This window comes from Argentina anserina, chromosome 6 (assembly GCF_933775445.1).
Source record: "Argentina anserina chromosome 6, drPotAnse1.1, whole genome shotgun sequence".
Classification (NCBI taxonomy): domain Eukaryota; kingdom Viridiplantae; phylum Streptophyta; class Magnoliopsida; order Rosales; family Rosaceae; genus Argentina; species Argentina anserina.
In genome coordinates this window covers 24831847-24853480 of record NC_065877.1, presented here as the reverse complement: position 1 = coordinate 24853480, position 21634 = coordinate 24831847, and the positions used below count along the sequence as shown (strand labels likewise).

Sequence of the window (21634 nt, the reverse complement as noted above, 5' to 3'; positions counted from 1 at the left end):
CCGGAACATTATGGTAAAAAAGCTACATGAGTTAGACATGAGAAGTTCTTAAAACAAGACACTCACTATGGAAGAACATGAGAATATCTTCTCACCATTACGGATTTCAAAGCAATTATACATTGAGGTTATAAAATGAAAAGAATGAAGCATTAAGCTTCGGTTAATAGTCTGAATGACTACAAATCCGTGTATTTTCCACGCTTTTGTGAATGTATTCACCGCACAAGTGTGACTATAGTTACTTAGTCATTAAACTTTGAATTGATTTCATGGTCAAGATCCCAATCCAATTGTAGGCATTACTCTTAAATTCTCTAAAATTGGACGAACATACGAGAATGTTTTGATGCAAATATGGTTTGATGCATTAAATGTATATAATATGCAATGTATCGCCATGTGCACTCTATATTCCACCGGTTCAAAATATGGTGATGTTTTTCACAAATTCCGAATTAAACTAACGCTCGTAAAGATTATAGGGAGTGACAAGCTATAACAGGTTTGCGTTGCACTGCTTTGACCTCGGTTGAGAAGTTCCATCTGTGACCCGGTTTTACCCCTAATGACATCAAAAATTGGCTTATCTCTTGTCTCGGCCCCTAGACATCCAGCAGCCCCCTGCAGCCCCTGTGAGGACCCCCGCAGCCCCACATGCAAGCCCCTCGCAGTATCCCTGCACGGCCCTCCACAGGCCCCCCGCAAGGCCTCGTCACGAACTCCTAGCCTTTTTGGCTCTATTTCTTTGATGTCGGCAACCTTATTTGGGTATACCTAGGCAACATCGACCCTTGTATTTGGATCTATGGTGTATATACATGATATTAGCATGTCAAAATCACTCATAAACAACGTTTGAGGGTCTAAAACCCTTAAGTAACGTTAGGCTGCCATTCAGGACTATATTATTACACTTGCCGAACTTTATATTGTGATGTTTATATTTCTTAACCTAAGACTACATGTCTCTATATTCTTGATTATGAATATGTTCAAGAGACATTGAGTGCATAGCTAAAATAAAACTATTAATGGATTTTGTTTTAATCCATTGTGACTACGATGACTAGATCATTACATAGAATCATGAGCGGTTTAAATGCTCAAGTTTAAATGTCTTATGGCGTTATGATTCAAGTCACATGCCCTTATGCATCAAGAAAACAATTAAATCTACAAATTAGTTTTGTCATAGTAGTTGTCTACGTTGATGAATTTACGACGGAACCGTGAATTACATTGGTGAGACGATAAGCTACTCGAATGCAATAGTTGTGCCAATATTTATCACCTAGAAACTCATTGTGAAAGAGTTCTTATGTATTGCTTCTAATGAGGAACACATCTCAAGAGTTGATATAGTGTGAATTGTATTCTTTCACGTTACTATGATTCGGTTTAATGGTGACTCGTATAGGCTATTCTTTTGAGCAAAGATGTTATATGGATCGATATAATTCCTCCAAAATAATAGAGACGTAATCTATGTGTTAACAAGTGCATAAGCCCTTTCTATGATCATTTATTGATTATGCTCAATCTCCAAGCCTATTCTTTAGCAAAATTAAAATTTATGAGTGACATACACACTCTTACACTAAACATAATGAGATATAAGATGGAAGCGTAGATTGGCTTATCATGATTCACTTTGAGGATAAAATATATTGTAGTGATGGTAAAACTCAAACCATAATATGTTGAGAAAAACCCAAACAAAGACAAAAAGTTGAGAAAAACCTAAAATTTCAGGATTTACAGATTACAGACTTGTTATTGTGAGGACCGGTCCACCTATGTTTAGGTGGGCTATTGGGGTGCTAGTTGCAGCCACTGATTTCTAACATCCAAGGCTACCTACGCACAAAACTTGAGCTCATTTGGTGACTTGAAACATGGTGAATTGCTCAACACAAGTGGTCACTGACCTCCGACGAGTATTCCGGCTGGTTCGGTACTTTTCTGACCGGTTCAGGAAGTGAGGCTGGAGACATTTTATTCCTAACACCAATTTTTACTTGCTCCTGAAATTTGGTAGTATTTGGGGTTCGGAAAGTGAGTTAACCATTCAAGAAAGTGTAAAATAGAGATTCGGTGTTGGTTGTTGATGAAAACATGTTTCCAACGATAAACCGACGATTCAAACGATAAGCTATGGCTTGTAGCGTGTCTTTTTTATGGTATCCATCTATACCACCATCACTGACGTTACAGTTGTAACGGTTTGCATGCTAGTGTTTCAAGTGTAATGATATGCATGATTGTTAATGGATTTTGTTAACGGTTTATCACAAATTTTAGGTTTTTCTCAAATAATATGTAGATAGTGTCACTAGGCCGTGGCTCTCACGAAAGTGTAGAGATATCACTTGGTTCAATAATACTTGCTGAATGCGAGTTATGACACAACTTTATCTATGACCAATGATATTCACTCGTCTGTTTTCTTGGATGATGGTTATCATTGGGGGACGCCTCAATGTCAATACCAATCCAAATGAGAGATCTCGAAGAATGGCAATGTTGAAAGAGTTTGACGTCGAAGCATACATACATACTCTATTAAAGCAAAATTCAAACATTGTACATTGGCCCACATGGAATGTGCTATTCAGCATGATTAGATGGAGAAGTCTGACTAGTAAGTGACCGAGTCGCCTTCGTCGCCTCCTAAAAAGCCGTAGGATCCAGTTTAAACAAAGAGATAGGTACTTGGTCAGGTAATGTCAACACCGCAAATGTAAATCATATAAGTTATACCTTTATTAGGCATAATGAGAAAGAGAAGAGTTTAGACTCATCTTATGGCGGACACTCTATGACAAACCGCACTAGAGTCAAATATGAGAAGGTTTGATCTCATAATGGATGTCATTGCACTTCACCACCTTTTCAGTTAGGTGGTTTCCAAAACAACTGAATTTGCAGCTTGTGATCACAAATCATCTCTGTTGGGGCTAAGTTAAGAGATGTAGATAAAGATCTTGAATGGATTGGTTTTCACCTAATTCAAGTGCATCTAGACCACATAGTGCGTTAACTTGATTATAGTAGGGATATTAAAATGAAGTGTGATGGACTCTTGATGAACTAAGAGCCGAATGCTGCTTTTCCGAAGCTCCTTGTTCAAACCTCATGGCTCACCACCCTGACTCTCCAATCAAATCTTTTTGACTTGACAATGCATGAGATTTCACTTCGAAGAATTTTAATGACTATTGCATGGGATAGATGTAGAACATCATGTACCCCCATGTTCATTCACATAATGGATTAGCATGAGTGACAATTAAGCGGTTACAACTTATAGCTAGGGCCTGAGATATGCATAGTAATTTACCTATAACTGTCTGGGGATATGTAATATTGCATGCAGGTATACTTAAGAATGAAAGGATATTGGGATTACTAGGGCTCGAAAGTGATGACCATTATTGATGATGTTATTCATCGGTTGGCTAAAGGAAATAAAGACGATAAACTAATACCTACAAGTATTCCATGAATCAGTTGAAGTCATGAGGAGACGTGTTTCCGCCGTACGAGCGACGATAAGTCTTAAGAGATGAAACTCTCCATATTTAAGTACGATTTGTGTATGCATGTACTTGTTGTATTATACTTGACTCGACATCTCATTCGTTTTAAACTCATAAAGCCAAGATGATGGTTGAGTGCGCCCACACATATGTCAATACTTGATCACAACATGTTTATGATGTCAAATCCTATATCCCAACATAAAAGACACTTTAATGAAGCGATGTCAGAATATGTCCAGATTCATAAGTCAACTTCTACGAGACATATATGGCAGCTCACGTTGTTAGAAAAATGGTGCATTTGGTATCATTGGAAAGTTATGTGTCTACTTTCCAACTATTTGACCATATCTCTATTGAGTGTGTTATAGCTATTTTAGTAAAATATGACGGATCTGTCCTAAATCTGCAGCTGAGTCAACTTTGACAGAGCTTTGTGATTAGATATGAACGAACTAGGTTCTGAACCATATATCAACGGAAAGCCACGGGTGTTTAATTTCCAGTATTTTTTACGGTTTGGTTATACCTATTGTATCGAAAAAGTTATGACTGTTTAAGTGCGTGAAGGTCATATCACGCGTGAATCTGATTTTCATTGCAAACTCTTGTTTTGAGTTGTTATGCAAGTCTCTTTCTTTTGATCCATGTATGGATAAGTGTACATGTTTGATTTAAGAATGTTTGGCGAGATTTGATATTCAAATCATTGACCCATTGCTACTTTTGAAGAATGTGATGAGCGTTCGTATGCACTATCTATCTAAACTCCAAGATTGAGTTACTGATCAGGGGGAGTTGTTTTGCAGACTTCAGGGGGAGTCTCTACCACATGTTATCTTCAACTGTAGTTGGTGCATTGTGCTCATTTTCCCTTCGACCAAGTTTTTTATTTTACCCAAGAGGTTTTTGTTTTGTTTGACAAGGTTTTTACTGAGGCAACATTATTGCACCACGACCCATTAAGACCGCGATACAAAAGGGAGTGTTGTAGAAGAATTACTTTCTGTAATCTTCTGGTATATCTTGTCATAATTAATATAAATTAGTCTAGATAAGTAAAGATATATAATCCCTGATTTTATAAGATAATCAATGTAATGTCTATATAAAAGTTTTATTATCAATGAATAAAGATGATGTTTCTATCTATTCAAATGCGTATTACATTCTTCAGTAACAATGTATGAATTATTAATTCTGTGTGAGTTATTATAATTTTTTTTTAAATCAGATGTTACGATGGAGTAGGATGAAGGAAACAAATTCTGTTTGGGAGTTTGTTAACCTAATTTCATATGAAATGAGTCAAATGACCAAATTTAAAAGTAAAGTTTTCGATCAACTCCATAGCATGGTAGCTTATCTCTCCCTCAAAAATGGAAGCATTGAATACGGTCAACATCAGTTGCCTAACTACTTCCATAGTAGTTGGCCATGATGATCGATTTGGTAAGCACCCTCAAATCAATTTCTCGCTCCCATCCATATCCCATCTAAATGAAAAGCTCCAATACGACATCTTTAAAAAACCAAATACCGTATATGACGATTTAACATCTTCATATGTACGTTCTGGTCACAATCCGATCTAAGAAACCATATTGGTTTTGAGTCTTTTACAATTATACAATACGTATACGAGACTGTTAAGGAATTACCAATCTTCATATTAACTACTATTAATTAGGTAGCTTAGATCAAAACTTTCAAGCCAATTTTGTTCTTGCTTGAAGTACCATTCGATAAGTTAGAAAAAAAAAAAGGATTAGGAACGCTACCTGCCAACGAATATTGAATAGCGTGCTCTCCACGTCCGTTTTGCTTCATTGCCATTTTGAAGTTCATGCAGTTGACTAGTTAAAGGCTCATATAAAATCTTCATAAATCCCTTTAAAAATGAGCAAATAAGAGATGATTTAGTTGATTTCAGAGGAAATACCCTTTCGATGGATTTAGTTGATCCCATAAATTTGGCCTACTAATAAGGACGACGAGACTTTAAGGTGACACTGAGAGGATCACCAACTTCATTTTCCCCATATCTGGTTCATCTTCTTTACATTCCTACCAACAATTTGATGCATAAATCTAAATAAGAATTAGCACTTAAATTAGCAACAAACTCAGTAAAAGTGAAATTCGGTTATCGAATTATCTACTCTTTAACATCTCATTAAACTTAAGCAATTATATTAAACTAACAACAAGAGGACCTTTTTCATTCAAGCAAAACAAAATAAGCTCTACTCCAACTCCATGGTCAAACCATATAGTAATTTGGAAAAAAGAAATATGGTATAAGAAACGACGACGTTTGGTCCCTGTCAGCCAGTGGGATATAAAAAGAACAGAAGCTCCCTCAGGAGCTGAGAAACAGAAAACGCAAAAAGACCAAAACTTTGAGAGATGCTTTTGTTATGATTAAGCTTCCGATTGGGAGAATGACGGAAATGGAGAGCGCGAGAGAGTATCACATGGGTCCCGACGAGTCGTACCGGTCTCTACCGTCGGTGTACTTGGCCTTCTTGACCATCTGGTTCATCTCTGCTTGCTCTTGGACCTTCAACACCTACAAAAACCGCCACCTCCAGGTCCTTATATTCAATCCCATTTCTTAAATGTAGTCGCAATTTCGTTTCTGGGTTTCTGAATTTGAACATGAAAATGCTTAATGTGACTTGTAGGAGATAAAGTTTGAAGCTTTATGCTTTGTTTGGTTTGAAAGGACAGGTTTTTCCATGCATTGTTTTGGGTTGGTTTAGTTGTATCAGGGACTCAATTAATTTGAAAGTTTTGTATAGGGTCTTTGTATAATTCCCCTTTTTTGTTTAGTTGGTAAGAATGTTAGTAATAAGATTTTAGTGTAAAATCATTGAGAGTAGACGATATGTCATAATGTCATGATACTGAAAATTTTCTCTCATAAAGACAGAATTATTTCTTCAATGAGTATTGTAAAATATTCATGAGTTTGGATTATCTTTAATGTAGTGTGGAAAAGGTGCTTCATTTCATTGTTAATATTCTGATTATTTTGATTCAAGTTATATTTACGGGGTTTTGATGCGATTGCTGATTTGCTATTGTTGTATTTTTGTTTGTTGTTGAACTAGAGCAGTCGAATAATTTGCAGTGGACACTAGCATCTGTACCATTACTTAAAGCCTTGCAACTCACATTGTCTTTCCTCTTCTGGTATGCTCTTTTCCTTGCTGGGAAATAAAGTTTGCATAAAAATGGGAAAAATGATAATGAATGGACAAATGTATTTCTGTTCTCTTTTATGAGGTCCCCATCTCCATTTAAAGCTTTCATTGCAATAATATTTACTTAATAAAAGCTTCTGGGAAGATTCATCACGTAATGTTGTATATTTTCTGTGATGCTCAATAAAGTGTAAAAATTGTTATATCAGGTGAGAAAGTAGAATCCGGAAAATCCCTGTGAAGATAAAGTGCGGTTGAACCTTTGTTGTCATACAGACATACTAAATCATGATGTTTCACTTTTGTAGGTATTCATGCTTTCATCTACAAATATGCTCTCTGTGGATGTCATTTGGGGTGTATGTAACTGGAGTGATATTTCAAACTGCTTCTTTTGTGTCCTTCTTACTCATATCTCATGGTTACTGCATCATGTGCGAGCGTCTTTCAGTAACTGAGCGGCGTACTACTGCTTCCCTTGGCTGTGTGTTTTACTTGACTCTAGTTGGATACAGGGCATCTGTACCTTATTTTTCAGTGAGTTTTATTGACAAACTAATGCTTTACACACTTTCACTGCTACAGAGGCTGGTATTATTGTTCTTGTAATTGTTTTTCATTGTGTACTATCTGGCTACTTATTATGTTACTCTCATGCTCCAGGTCCTGCTGCTACTTAACTATTTTATCTCGTTCTACGTGATATTCCACCACATATCTCAAAATTTATTACTGTTGCGGGAACAGTTAAGTTTTATAGATAATGAGGATGTGCATGCAATGCACGATGCAGTCTATACAAAGTACATCATGTTCAAGTACGTACAGGTTTTTACATGCGTATTCCCATTTACTAGTTTTCTCTATGATACTTCTAATCTTATCAACAGATCATTACAAATATCAACTCTTATTTTCTGCATGTGTATGTGTGATACAGAAAATTTCAAGGTGCAATGCAGATAGTAGCCATGGCAGAAACTGTGGTATGTAGTGAATATAATTATATGTACAAATAAAAATGTAAACAGACAATAGACAACTAACATTATAGTTTTCAGATATACATGAACATGGATGACTCATCAGAAAATTACTGGATTCGATTGTTAGTTCGAGAATGGGCACAGTTCTGCATCTTTGTTTACATAGGGTATGTTTACAGTCTGGTTCTTTAAATCTGTATTTCATGGAAAGAATGTGTTCTGTACCTGTTCAGTTTAATTGTTTACAACTAAGTCCAGCATGCAAGAAGTTTCTTCTGCTGTTCACCTTTATGCATCGCTTTGATCTTGCACTATGAATATCTCTTTCAGGTGGACCTTTAGGTCAAGGGACTTGGCACCGCGTTTTTCTGTTATGCCAACTTTGAAATCTAAAGGGGAACTTGCAATAGCTCCTGTTTTTAGCATTGTAAGTTTTTTTCCCTTCATACTTGCATAGACCAGAAAGAGTCCATTTCTGAATTGCTTTCACTCCTGTGGTTCAGAAATTAGAACTCAATGATGAAGGACTTAGAGACTTCAAGTAATATTATCATATTTCTTCTTGATCTCTTGTGATAATCCCAAGTTATGTCCCTGCAGGAAATGGATGCAGAAACTTTCAAAGATTTTACTCAGCATGAATGGCACATTGGTGTGGTAAGCAATAGGAACATCAACTAATATCAACCTTTTATATTTTGTATATCAATTTGCATTCTTTATTTACTCATCCCATCTCAATCTAGTTTTTATACAAACTATATGCATTGTATATATATATAAATTGGTCTCTGTGTTTTGAGAACTTATTTAACCTAGTTTCTGACCCTGAATTCTGAACTAATGCAGCCGACTTTAAAATCTCGTGATGAGAGCTCAAAGGATTCTGTCTTGGTAATAATTCAGCATCCTCACGCATTTACGCAGACAGAAGCTGGAGCTGAAAAATCTTCTCAAAGCCAAGCTTAGACACAGCTTAGCAATTTCACTACATGTTTTATAACGCATGCACTGATTGAAACAAGTATTCACTTGAAAGAGTTTCTCAATCATTCTTTGGCGGGTAGCTATTTTGTAGACGAAGCAAGCCACCGGCATTTCCCTTCAAATTCCAATGCAGGAAATTCCCCTTTTAGAGCAAGTTTGGTTGCAATGTACAAGGACCTGTGAATTGTAAAATGTTCAGTCACTTGGGTCATCTATACTTGTAAGTAACATACAATCAACGAATCCCATTGTATAAATCAGCCTCAAAATTAGAGAACGAACTGTATCTTCTTTCCATTTGTTCTACTCTGCTAGTGTACCATTGGTATCGATCATTCCTCGAAATGTAAATATCAGATTGAAGACGAGAATTATTTATCTTCATCAGACGCTTTGCTATCTCAACCATTTCCGTTTTTCTGTTTATGTTTATTTCCCTGGACCCTCGAGAGAAATTCTCACTTGTAGCTGCAACTAAAATCAAATGATCATGAAGTCATGAGAGGAAAAAGAAATTACAGAGATGCTAAGAACTTGGCAACTTGTGTAGAATGTTTAGATGCTCGAGTTCTAAACCCATTCCCCAAGCACTGAATGAAGAATTAGAAAGGTGGAGGGAGAGAGTCAGACCTACAAGCTCAAACGAAAAATAAATAGAAAACCAAACAAATATGAGATTTCTCGAAAAGAAAAGCCCTTAACAGCAAAACAAAGGGACAAGATAAGGGTCCCCAAATCCCAGTATATATATATATATATGAGTTTTTTTCACCAACAGTCCCTCAACTCTGGTGTACCTACCAATGTGATACCTCAACTCTTAATCGTACCAATGTGATACCCAGACTCTAGTATTGCTATCATTGAAGTACTTCCGTTAGTTTTTTTCAACTTTTCCGTTATCTTGGTGACGTGGCAGGTACGTGAGGCCCACAAAGAGGGTTAAAAGACAAAATTAACCTCATCTGAGAGGAGCAATGTTTTTCCCGCCCTTTACCTTGAGAAAAACACCCAACAATTCCAATTTTGGCGCCAATTTTCACTCCCTACTCCTTAATTTGTGTCTAATATCTAAACTAAAGAACTACCGCCAACCAGTCGACCACAATCTGATAAAACCTAGATCAATCTCATTTTCTATTTTTACCATAGCACTTGTTAAACTAACAGAATAAATATATAAATTTATATGGAACATCTCATTTCCACAATCTCATAAGAATATAGAAACACATAACTTAACGAAATTCAACTACATGTACCATTAGTTCTTACAAGCAAAAATCATGGCAGATCAACATAAAATGTGGCAACTAATGGTACTTAAACATGTATTTGAATTTCGTTAAGTTATGTGTTTTTATATTCTTATGAGATTGTGGAAATGAGATGTTTCATATAAATTTATATATTTATTCTGTTAGTTTAACAAGTGCTAGGGTAAAAATAGAAAATGAGATTGATCTAGGTTTTATCAGATTGTGGTCGACTGGTTGGCGGTAGTTCTTTAGTTTAGATAAGAGACACAAATTAAGGAGTAGAGAGGGAAAATTGGCGCTAAAATTGGAATTGTTGGGTGTCTTTCTCAAGGTAAAGGGCGGGAAAAACATTGCTCCTCTCAGATGAGGTTAATTTTGTCTTTTAACCCTCTTTGTGGGCCTCACGTACCTGCCACGTCACCAAGATAACGGAAAAGTTGAAAAAAACTAACGGAAGTACTTCAATGATAGCAATACTAGAGTCTGGGTATCACATTGGTACGATTAAGAGTTGAGGTATCACATTAGTAGGTACACCAGAATTGAGAGACTGTTGGTGAAAAAAACTCTATATATATATATATATATCAGACGTGATGCTCTTGCAAGTTCAATGTTCCAAGTGAAGCTCTTAGACTTTGTCTTCGGCTTTCTGGAAACGCAGAGTAAAAAGATACCGGTGGATTGGCGATGACAAACCCATCTTGGGCCGTGTAAGACCCTATTGAGACGCCAGCAGCAACACCTTCAATTCATCTCCCATAGCTTTCTACAATGAGCGCAGGTACTCTTTCTTCCTCTTAAGATATAATCCAAGTGATTGAAAGATTACTTTTATATGACGAAGGTTTTGCCGTAAAGGGTCCTCTAGGATATTGCTATTGGCTTCTGAAAGATGTGAAATTTTGGTGGAAAGATGTGATCTTGATTGCTTAAGTTGAGCTTCAATACTTCTCCTGCTATGTTTAGATTGGTCATTGGTGTTTAACCTACTTGAAGTTCAGTGTTAAGTTTGTACAGAGGTCGGGCATAACTGCTATTAGAGTGTGTATATCTAATTTCTAAAGAATGTTGTTGTTTCCTGTAGGTGGTGCTTTTGGTGGTAATAGGGGAGTCAGTCCAGTTCCTCCAGAGAAAGGTGTCTTTCCTTTGGATCATATGCACTTGTGTGACCAGGTATCAGTTGATTTCATCAATAAATGAATGTATACATTAAAATTTGTTATCTTGAAGTTCCCTTAAGAGTTGTATATTAGAGTGGGTTTGCTTTGCTGGTGTACTGTGAATTCCTAACTGGTGTTGTTTTATCAAATTCTGAGTGTGTTAGCTTTGTTTCAGGCGAAAAAGGAATACCTCAATTGTCTGAAAACTTCGGCCCACCAATCTGAAAAGTGCAGACACTTCTCAAAATTGTACCTCGAGTGCCGCATGGAAAAGTGAGTTTCTGTAAAACACACAATGCTCATTCTGCTAAAAAAAATTTTGGGCATACTTTTATTTGGAGGTCATCAACATTGCCACATCAGTATATTCATCTAAATTCAATAAACTCAACCACAATTGTATGAAATGACTATGAAAAAGTTCATAAGTCATACTGTATGCAGATGAGGTTTCACCTAGATGCTGTTGGGAAAATATAGTCTAAGTAATAACTTCCTTTGACAGTTTGACTAATAACAATGGTTGTGCTCTCTGTTAGTTTTGTATTTGATTGCTTAAAACTCAATTATCACCATATCCACCTAGAAGCTTGTCATCTCATCTCTCGCTTCTGGTGGTTTTAGCTTTGTGGTACAGTGCTGCTATATGTTTGTGTATGAATTTAAATTGACAACATTGGAAATAAAATAAAAATTCATCTAGAACAACATAACTTACATAAGTATCTATATAACTGTCTACACATTACCACTGTTATTATTTGAAATGGGTGAGAGGAGTAAGTTTATGGATGTATAAGACAATAGATTGAGATATAAGAGATAGAGATTTTAATTCGAACTGAACACTTTTATTATTATTACACAGGCGGGGCAGCGTAGGTTTGAGCTTGTTACTTTAGTACTCTTAGTATAGTTTTGAAGCTTACTACTTATATCATACAGGCCATACAAATTCATAGAGAATTGTTACTGACATATCTGTTGTTTGCAAACTTTCTCAGCAACATTCATTCCAGCATTCATTGGACCATTCTATAATGTCATTAAAAGTGCTTCCGTCTATAATATACCTATACCTAAGATATTTTGTGGCAGCATATAGGATCGGTTTTAAGAAGGCTTTCTGACTTAGTTCATGATTGGATATTTTTGTGCTTCAATTCTTAAGAATTTCCATCATATGTGCACATGAACCATAAATTTGATTCCAGTAGATTTAAAGTTTTGGGGCGTCTATAAAGGATGAAGGGTTTGAATTAGAAAACATTCCTAAGTTTATGGATCTTAATCATAACTTTTTTTGTAGATTTGTTCTGAAATAAACATCCAGTCTACAAATTTCTTTTCAGTCTCTGACTAACAGGTCCAGTGATCACATATCGTGATCTTTTATGTGCGCCTTTCAGGAACTTGATGGCAAAGCAAGACATGTCAGAACTTGGATTTGTAAGGGAAAGTGATAAGGAAGCTTCTGAAGAGAAGATTACTAAGAGTAGTTACCAATCATCATATTAGTAGTAGGAAGGTGAAAGCTGGAATGTGGGATAGTTTGTGGGAGAGTTTTCCAGTAGACCATTTCTTCAATTTGTTGAAGTCTTTTCCCACCCCAAAATGACCGGACTCTAAATTAGAATTTTTTCATAGTTTTCTTTTGTTTTGTATCAGAGGGGGCTACTCAATTGTACGCAGACCAATAATCAGAACATCACGATGTACAGGTAGTTAAATTTTAGTTCAAGTGCATGTCAGAAGAAGCTAGCCTATAGTCCTATACCATGATGTTTCTTTAACCTAAGCCTCGAACATAAATCATATCCCAAGGATCATACATCAGTAGATACTCGCCTTCGAGCTCTACAGAATCCGACTCTCATTCAGCAGCAAAAGTCTCTCTCCGAAAGAGTTTGGTTCAGGAATGAAGGGAATTCAGCTATTTCAGCTGAACATACCATCATGCTCATGCATTTGGATTCACGTCTCAGTCAGTATCTTCACACAAGTTTCCTACAACTTTCTCTCTGAGAACCTGAATTCACAACCGTCCAAATTATTCAAGAAGAAACAGCTGGCGGGAGATGAACTCTAGGATGCAAAATATAGAATGATAACTGAATAGGAAAACGTTCTCTTTTAATATTGGTTTCTACCTGCACTCTTAGTTGCTTCGATGACTACGATGAAAGCCTGGCCATTTATAACTTACATGGCTTAGTGTCCCTTCCCTTTTCTCTTTTTCCGGTTCTCTATGGCTTCCCATTTGTCTCAGCTTCATATCTTTCACCAATCGTAAGATCTCTTTTTCTATATTCGAAGATGCTTGGCATTTATATTGAGCTTTACTACGAGACAGTTCGCTTCATGCTTTACCTTACCTGGGTTCTTTGCTTTTGGGATTCTGTTATCTGGGTCTGATTGGGAGTTTGATATAGTTGAGTAATATAGATTTTGTATGAAAATGGTTTACAAGTATTGTTATATTAGTGTTGTCAGTATAACTTGGGATTGGCATAGGTAAGATAAGTTGTATGGTATTTTGGCTTTGTTCATTGACAATTTACCGTAAACCAAATCATGTAGGGTGCAGATTCTTGTAATTCAATTATTTCCATTGAAAACCAAACAGAAACCCAAGAAGAAGACCCCAATGTACATAGGTTACGAGTCACATTTAGCTTATTGTGAAACTCCTTGATAAATTTGATAGCACTCTCTCTTTTTGGGATAGCAGGTCTGTTAGACCAGAAAACAGACAATCAAGTACAAGCAATCTGTATCAACCAACAAGATCCAGTACAAAGAAACAAGGAACTTATGGCTTTCCAAAGAAAAGTCTCTTGTGTAGCTTATTTTATACATGTTACCCTTCGTCATGGTGGTCTTCATCCAGAATATTATCATCTATAGTTTGTAAAGCTTATTCCGGTGAAGCAAAGATTGAGAATGGCGCTGCTGTGGCTGAAATCCATGACCGTGAAGTTGAATTTAATCGGGTCAATTGCCTTGTGTGGGTGCTGCATGAATCTGCGAGGAGCTTCTCTCTTGCAATTGAATCGCTAGAATTGACAGGAAGTAGTTCTGGGGTAGCAATGGCATGGTCTGGGAAGGATATTCATGCATGGCATAGACGGCTTTCGTATCAGGTAAGACCACAGATTTTCTTTTCCTTTTCAAATTATGAGCTGCTTATGCTACAATTTATCTTTAAAATCTGTATCTTGTTAGCAGAATTTGCATGGTTCTGCATGTCTTCTTTACTTTCTCTGAATAGCAGATGTTGTGAGCTTTCTTAAGTGGAGGCATTGACATGTATATACACTATGAATAACATACTGAAATCAAGTACAATGGCTGCTCAGGTGGCGCTTTATGCGTTGTTGAAAACTGCAATTGAAGTAGAAACTTTGCTATCTAGTCAACGTCATTACAGTGATTCTTCTCCAGTTAGTGATATGTAAGTACACTGTGTTGCAGTTATAGTGCCTTATCTTATATTCTTTTTGCTCATAACTCATTTCTCTTGGTTTTTTTCCCTAATATATGTTGCAGCTGACATCTCCAATGTAATTTACTTCTTTTGTTTCTCCTATTTCAGCTTAACTGGAAATATCAATTTAGTTGGTGAACACATTGAGCGTCAATTGAACATGAGGCACTCAGAATTAGTAGAATGGTTTAGAGTTGTGGAATTTCCACGGATTGCAGGATTTTTCATTCCTTTGCTAAGACAGTGGTCTATGGAGTATGCAGGAAGGTTTGTTCAAATCAGCTTTGCTTGTACTTTACCTGTTTTTCTGTTTCCCTAAACATATGAATTTTCAGTGGTGTGGCAGGTATAGTTGTGGCTATCAGCTGCTGCGCTGCAGTGGCCAAATTGGGTCCTGAGCGTGTAAATTGTTCTTTATTTGCATTTTCTGTTAAGGATGTAATGGTAGAGCTCATGGATCTCTCACACAGTCTTGTATCGGTGGAAAGATTACATCCCTTGGCCATTGAGGCAGGATTTGAATTGGATTTTCTGTCCCACTTTGGTAGAAAGGTTCTGCTAAGCAGCAAAGGGGAAGAGGTAGAATTTTGGATTGGGTTGGCTTATGGAAAACTTTCATCAGCATTTCACAACGAATGTACAATTCCAGGCAAGCAGAAGCTTCTTGACAAGGTCAACATCATGATTCAAAATATAATGTTCTCAAATTCCTGGATCTGAAAGACTTTACTCAATTGTTAAATTGGCGTATGCATTTCATATGGTCAGAATCTCCAGATAATATGTCCTGCAATCAGTACATGTGCCTAATTACTTAGTATCCACAGGTTCAAGCAGATACTTTGGCTACATTGGGACTTTTTGCGTATCTCGGAAGAAAGACGAGATTATTCTTGTCAACAATGGGCATAAACAATACTGACGAGCTACTTAAGGACTTCCTTAGGTAATAAGCTTTTTTCATATTTTAATTGGGTAGATCCAAAACTACTAAGAGTATGGTGGTTTGCCTGCAGCTACTTGGAGTGTGGTAGCATTTTCATCTATCCAGAGTTTTCTTCCATAACAGTGTATCAGCACTTCATGGAGGTCTGTTTCTACTATGTTCTTTGTCACTACTGAAAATTGTAAATCATTATAATCTTCAATTTACTTTTACAGGTAGTAACTGATGAAATTGGATGGCTTGATTTTTACGCTGCATGTCCTCCAAAAACTATTCAAGAGAGACGAAAAACCAAATTGCATGCGATTCAGGCAGAGAAAGAGATTGCTCTATCCGCTGTATTTACTGTATGCTATGATGTCTACTCTGGATTTGCTCACTTTAGTCGCGCAACTCAACTGTCTTTGGATAAAGGTTTGCTAGAATTCTTGCTTCAGAGGTATAAGCTCCCATGTTTCATTATTGAGATCTATTTCTGCCTAGTTTTTCTATTAAAAAAAATGTGGTGATCAGTTTTCTAAGATACGAAGTCCTTTCATTTTCCAGTCAGAGCTTGCTTACTGTTTGTTTGGAAGACTACTGGTCTGCTTATGATAAATCAAGGTATCATTTATTTCCTGGAGTTTTAATTTTTAGATTCTCTGCTACTGGGTCCACACTACCATGAACAAGGAAACTAATGCTTTTGGTTTGAATTTTTAAAGCAGTGATTGGTCAAAGATTACAGACACTGGTCGTCTCTCAACCAAGGTATCTACAATCGCAACCAAGGATCTTTACAAATTGAAGCACATGACGCACAATGGGTGACATGCAAAATGGGAGTCAAGTCACCTAAGAACCACTTAAGATAATGAAAAGCATAGAACCCAACAGAGTGTTACTAAGAACGGTATTGCTTTAGGGGATATTAAACTGAGATGTAAGATCATTATATAACTTCACTTATAACCATAACATCACCAGAGAGGTTAAGTCCATTAATCCAGACGATAAATAATTTGCTTGAATCTCTACCTGTGTTTGTGTCATTGAGTTTTATAATAATCTGATGTTTGCATGTGTTTGCTGCATTTCTCGTGGTACGCTTTTCTTTAATGGAAGGCTCCATACTTGCCAGGGAATGAATCCATAACGTCACTGGAGGAGGGAAGTGCCAGAAAACAAAGACATCTCCATCGCATATTAATTAAAAAGTATAGCGATCATTTGGTAGCTGCAAGCTCTGTAAGTCCAATAGTTCTCTACTTCTGAGAGTGATGTATGAGTTTTCATGCACGGAAATTATGTATTTTATATCTGATGCTAAATGCATATTGAGCTGCTTTGAAGGATGTATGGATGGGTACGCACTTACTTGTCATAGACCTCATGAATGCTTTCGAGCTGCTCCTGAAACAATTGCGTGGCCACAAGGTTTCAAGGAGGGAAAGAAATAAGTTACAAAGGACATTAAATGACATTACTTCACTTATTCCTGTTACAATCCTAATGCTACTTCCTGTAAGTACCTTTTTGACTTATGTTCAAACAATCCCATAGGTTTTCTTTAGTTGATGCATGACTTTTAGCCATGATTTAACTTTAAGAGAGAAAAAAAGCCGAAGGAATGCAAATTATTACTAGGAATGCCAGTATTTCATCTCATCATATTATCTCTGGGAAGAGAATAGTTGTCTAATGTAGAGTCTCCGGTTAAATGGTTGATTTCTTATTCCCCTTATATTGCTAGGATCCAAATGACACTACTAAGCTTAACAGGGACCTATTCTCTTGAGAGAACAAAAGTTCTGTGTTTGTACATCTTGTTTCTGTATCAATTTCTTCACCGCTGTTGTATTAGAGGTTGCTCATGCTCTTCTAGTGGAACTTTTTTTTTTCCTTATCATGCTTTCAGCTGTGATTTGTCTACATATTTATCGAATCAAAGTTCATCTCAGCAACTAATTTTCTTCCTTTTTCTTACAAGGTATCTGCTGCAGGTCATGCCCTCATGTTTACTGCAATCAACAAGTACATACCAGACTTGGTAATTTATGTTACCTTCCCCATTTATACTATTCTCATAAGCCTCTTGGTTATTTTCTCGCTAATAACTGCCTTTTACCTCAAGCTTATTGGTTTTTCTGTTTTGGCTAAACACTCTTTTGTTGATGGTATCTAGATCCCTTCTCCGTATACTGCCGAGCGGCTTGATGTTGTCAAACAACTGACGAGAACCAAGAAGATGGAAGTTAGGACAAGAAACAACCTTGAACATCCACCCTCTAGAATAAAATAAGTGATTCTTGGTCTCGTCTGCCTCTCTATTAGCGTAGTTAATGTTGCATTAAGAACCTGCTAGCTCTCTAGTTGCACCCTGTCAGAAAACGTCATATTGTGCAGCTAGTCTTTGTAAAAAGTTATATGAATAAATATGTATAATGTGAGGGCATTCAAGTAGGGTGCTATAATCGCATACGATGCAAATATGTATATGAAATTTACAATAACTGAGTATATTATTGCAGTAGCTGACACTGGGGGTATAATACTGTTTTCCCCACGGTTACAAGCAATTCTCATGTTGCTTGATCAGATAAGGCAGCTAAGCAGTAGCTTACTATAACTTACAAGCAATCCTTATTTGATCCACATGTACTCCAAGACAAAGTTTAACATCTTATGCTCCAGAGACATGACCCCTAAAAATATTGCACAGATAAGAACAATCGGCAACTTGATCTTGTAATTCTACTATTAAAAAAGCGACATGCTCAAGGCATTCTACACTAAAAAAATTTACAACTTGAACTTGTAATCTGCGCCTGCATTACACTAAAAAAAGCTAGCAAAGCAAACTGCAGAACATCCTTGCTCTCTTCAGCCCCGAGTCTGGAAAATGAACACAAATGTGTGTACGCTTTTCGTCGAATTCCTATAGAAATGAGAAATAAGAATGAGGGCAGAGGTATATATTAGGGCACGCCAATTCACCAAACATCTCCGGAACCATCCAAAAGGATTAATCTCGACTCAAGAGGAATTGTTTTGTACATTAAATGAGCAATTGAATCTTTTGTGGCTGCTGAATTCTATAATTCAAAAGATAATCTAACAAGAACAAAAAAAGACTAGCTGATCCACAACTACTGATAAAATTGAGATTTTGAGGGGGTCTTCAAATCAGTCTGACACTACTTAGACTCTCAGAATCATTAGAACCGGGGCGCACGCTAGCTTCGTTCTTCTTGTCCCGACCAACACATGGACGATGACAACCTGAGAAATTAAACCTGAAACAATGTTAGTAGATATTTTCAACTTCAGTTCCAAAACAAAATGTAAGTCGTGTCTAATCATGGATGTGACTAAATTGTGATTAGAAAAGGTAACACCTGTGACAACCTAACTAAAATCAAACGTAGCTCATATAATGCAGAAATATATTTTACCCCTATTTTTCAGAAATTGTATTGACCAAGATATTTCAAAAATAATATTGGATCAAGATATATAAGAAAAAGAGTGACAAAGCATCAAAACCCAGATTTCTCTGTATTCAGACCCCAAGAGAGAAGTTTCTTCAATCAGTAATTATTAAGATTAAGATAATGGTAAGAGTATACGTACCCCAACTGCAAAGAAGTGTCCGAATGCTCGTCACTTTCGTTCTCAGATGCAGTTGAACAATTGGAAATGACTTTAGATGAATTTGTATAGTATAAAAGCCTCTTCTTTGGAGGATGAGATTCAATGATAGATGGGCGAGCATGGTTTTGCTTCCTCAGTTCCTCTAACTCTCGTTCCAAATTCTCAATCTTTCTCATAGCCTTCTCATGCTCCTTTGTAGTCTTTTGTTTCTCCTCCCAAAGTATTTCCTCTTTCTTGTTCTTCACAGCTAATTCCCCTTCCATTTGTTGTTTCTCCAGCACACACAGGTCACTTAAGCTCAACCCATCCAGTTTCTGACCCTTCATTCGACTATGTATAAGAATTGAAATGAAACAATGAAACAAGAAGTGTATATATTAATAGACTTGAGGAAAATAATTCACACTCCGATCCAAAACACGTATGCAGCATGACTAAATAACATCACATAAGACAGATCAAACTCTGGAGCATCCAAAACTATTTTTTCTTGACCCGCATGACAGCTTACACATGAAATTATTTGTAACTATAGGTGAGCTAGCAAATATATATATACCTGCGGATCCTACCACTAGTATAAACATTGCATGGATATTATTGTTATCACAGAAGATCACAGTATTCTATTTTACGTGCATAAGTGATCGATTTCATATTAATTACCAGAGTTCTAACTGTAATGCTTCAATCTTTTGCTGCATTCCTTCAAATTTTTTCTGCAGTTCACTTGAATCAAATTTTAGTTCCTGCTGTTGGTCAATCAATTAAATATAATGCAATCAGTATAATAATCAATTCACATGATAACCATTTGTGCAAAATACAATTTATGAACTTCAATAGAGTCATACGTACCTCTTCAGCAGATTCATGGGGACGCTCTTCTGAGGAGTACTCTAATTGGAGAGGAGCGCCCTGCTTGTTTGAAAAATCGTGATACCTCGATAAAATTTTCTCCATGCTACAACAAGTGATAAACAAGAATTTAAAATTCTGCTAGAAAACTTGACGTAATAATATGTAATATTACATAAGATGCTTTTCTTAGGTTTTAGGTGCTTTGACATTATATAAGATCCCTGTCATAATCTCACTGGAAAATCTTTTCAAGCTAATCCTTGATCAGATTCAGTAAAATCTTGTTTTTTTACTGGACATGAAATGGTAAACATTACTAAACATTATCTAGCGTGTGAAGTGCAGGTAAGAATAATCGTATACTCTTGTAAACAAAGAGCTAGCTAGAGATATATTGTGAGAAAGTTCAGACTTCTAAGAAGAAAGTCATTATATATATGTAGACAACAGACTAGTCCAGGTAATATCATACGATTGATACCATAATAAGTTAGTAACTCACTTGGATGTCATTTTCTCATAACTTAAAGCGTGTATATATGACATTAATGCTGAAACCCTTATGTTTACCCAGCAGGCCGGAAAAAGAAAACTGCATGCCTGGTCTAGGGCTTGCACTCTATACAATCCGCCCTTTACCAGCACCAATATCATCTCTCTTTTTGTTCATTTTCAGAATCCAGAAAGCAAACAATATTCAGGAAACAAAATTGTAGATTATAAGTATGTCCGCCATAATATGATATTTTGTTGCGAGGGCCGGGCTTGGAGATGATCATAAAACGAACTGATAAAATGCAGCGAGAACAATTGGAATATTATTAGAGATGAACACAAGTTTAACATCATCGAAGCAGCCAGTTTGATTATATATATCTTCCTAGCGTCGAAGTTCTTCAAGAAAGATGAAAAACTGAAAAAAGGGAAGGACCAAAAAAAGAAAAGGAAAGGAAAAAAAATGAAACACACCTGGTGCTTGATTGTTCATAAAGCTTTCCAGTTTGAGAAAAAATTATGACGGCAACCTCCGCATCACATAGCACTGCCAATTCGCCTGCCTTTTTGAACAACCCGCCGCGGCGTTTCGAGAAGGTGACTTGCCTGCTGCTAAGGTTCTCAATCTTCTTGATCTCAATTTTCCCCCTACCCATCTTTCTGCTGTGTGAGTTGCTTCGTTCTGTGTCCTCCATTTGCTTGAATATTAAGGGAAAGGGAAAGAAAAGCGAAGAGAAGGAGAGACGATTATAATTCTCTGGGAGGAACCGAGGAAGGGTTTTTTCTTTATTATGTCGTCGTTGGTTTTCTTCTTTGGGTAGAGGAAGGGTTTTGCTAAAATATTAAAGGGTTTTTGCTTGTCAATTGTGGGAAAGTGCGGCCATTATTAGGAAACAAATAAGAATGGGAATTCCATAGGTGGTAAACAACCAAATATGGCATACATTTTTTTTTGGGAAATAACTGGCACACAATTATTTCTTTGCCAGAAAGGAAATTGCCCCCTATTATATCTCAACAGTACTTGGAGAGTAAGTCATTGCTTGCTCAGAATGATAAAAAT

General features: G+C 36.6%; 4 protein-coding genes across 6 annotated transcripts; 3 read left to right on the top strand and 1 right to left on the bottom strand.

Moving 5' to 3' along the window:
* Window positions 1-5945: 5945 nt before the first annotated feature.
* LOC126799229 (uncharacterized) lies at window positions 5946-8895 on the top strand. Its single transcript, XM_050526387.1, has 9 exons — window positions 5946-6139; window positions 6667-6743; window positions 7063-7291; window positions 7418-7572; window positions 7695-7740; window positions 7816-7907; window positions 8071-8167; window positions 8341-8397; window positions 8590-8895. The coding sequence occupies exons 1-9, from the start codon at window positions 5966-5968 to the stop codon at window positions 8707-8709; spliced, it is 1047 nt and encodes a 348-aa protein (XP_050382344.1). The 5' UTR covers window positions 5946-5965; the 3' UTR covers window positions 8710-8895.
* A 1723-nt stretch (window positions 8896-10618) lies between these two features.
* Window positions 10619-12938, top strand: LOC126799235 (uncharacterized). The gene is made up of 4 exons (XM_050526396.1): window positions 10619-10770; window positions 11074-11162; window positions 11325-11422; window positions 12559-12938. The coding sequence occupies exons 1-4, from the start codon at window positions 10761-10763 to the stop codon at window positions 12665-12667; spliced, it is 306 nt and encodes a 101-aa protein (XP_050382353.1). The 5' UTR covers window positions 10619-10760; the 3' UTR covers window positions 12668-12938.
* Window positions 12939-13214: 276 nt separating this feature from the next.
* LOC126799222 (uncharacterized) lies at window positions 13215-18019 on the top strand. Of its 3 annotated transcripts, none has more exons than XM_050526380.1 (14): window positions 13215-13438; window positions 13878-14292; window positions 14509-14603; window positions 14745-14903; window positions 14972-15308; window positions 15464-15582; window positions 15653-15725; window positions 15798-16021; window positions 16129-16185; window positions 16290-16332; window positions 16687-16809; window positions 16915-17085; window positions 17552-17611; window positions 17747-18019. In XM_050526380.1, the coding sequence occupies exons 1-14, from the start codon at window positions 13398-13400 to the stop codon at window positions 17861-17863; spliced, it is 2034 nt and encodes a 677-aa protein (XP_050382337.1). In that variant the 5' UTR covers window positions 13215-13397; the 3' UTR covers window positions 17864-18019. The 3 variants fall into 3 exon arrangements, with proteins under 3 accessions (XP_050382337.1, XP_050382338.1, XP_050382336.1); XM_050526381.1 differs by having other exon boundaries at window positions 16287-16332; window positions 17552-17595; XM_050526379.1 differs by having other exon boundaries at window positions 16287-16332.
* A 185-nt stretch (window positions 18020-18204) lies between these two features.
* On the bottom strand, window positions 18205-21254 carry LOC126797144 (MADS-box protein AGL71-like). Its single transcript, XM_050523818.1, has 7 exons — window positions 21046-21254; window positions 20074-20179; window positions 19882-19964; window positions 19195-19545; window positions 18763-18857; window positions 18368-18499; window positions 18205-18266 (listed from the first exon to the last, which is right to left on the bottom strand). The coding sequence occupies exons 1-7, from the start codon at window positions 21225-21227 to the stop codon at window positions 18205-18207; spliced, it is 1011 nt and encodes a 336-aa protein (XP_050379775.1). The 5' UTR covers window positions 21228-21254.
* Between the last annotated feature and the right edge of the window lie 380 nt (window positions 21255-21634).

Excerpts from the sequence above, each read along its gene's own strand:
- LOC126799229 (XM_050526387.1), top strand. The coding sequence starts at position 5,966 with ATGATTAAGCTTCCGATTGGGAGAATGACGGAAATGGAGAGCGCGAGA. Across the intron at positions 6,140-6,666 it reads ACAAAAACCGCCACCTCCAG|TCGAATAATTTGCAGTGGAC; the intron begins GTCCTTATATTC and ends GAACTAGAGCAG. Across the intron at positions 7,741-7,815 it reads TAGCCATGGCAGAAACTGTG|ATATACATGAACATGGATGA; the intron begins GTATGTAGTGAA and ends TATAGTTTTCAG.
- LOC126799235 (XM_050526396.1), top strand. Across the intron at positions 11,163-11,324 it reads ATATGCACTTGTGTGACCAG|GCGAAAAAGGAATACCTCAA; the intron begins GTATCAGTTGAT and ends GCTTTGTTTCAG. Across the intron at positions 11,423-12,558 it reads CTCGAGTGCCGCATGGAAAA|GAACTTGATGGCAAAGCAAG; the intron begins GTGAGTTTCTGT and ends TGCGCCTTTCAG.
- LOC126799222 (XM_050526379.1), top strand. The coding sequence starts at position 13,398 with ATGGCTTCCCATTTGTCTCAGCTTCATATCTTTCACCAATC. Across the intron at positions 16,810-16,914 it reads ATTTGGTAGCTGCAAGCTCT|GATGTATGGATGGGTACGCA; the intron begins GTAAGTCCAATA and ends GCTGCTTTGAAG. Across the intron at positions 17,612-17,746 it reads ACAAGTACATACCAGACTTG|ATCCCTTCTCCGTATACTGC; the intron begins GTAATTTATGTT and ends GATGGTATCTAG.
- LOC126797144 (XM_050523818.1), bottom strand. The coding sequence starts at position 21,227 with ATGGGTAGGGGGAAAATTGAGATCAAGAAGATTGAGAACCTTAGCAGC. Across the intron at positions 20,180-21,045 it reads TATGAACAATCAAGCACCAG|CATGGAGAAAATTTTATCGA; the intron begins GTGTGTTTCATT and ends CACTTGTTGTAG. Across the intron at positions 19,546-19,881 it reads GCATTACAGTTAGAACTCTG|TCGAATGAAGGGTCAGAAAC; the intron begins GTAATTAATATG and ends TCTTATACATAG.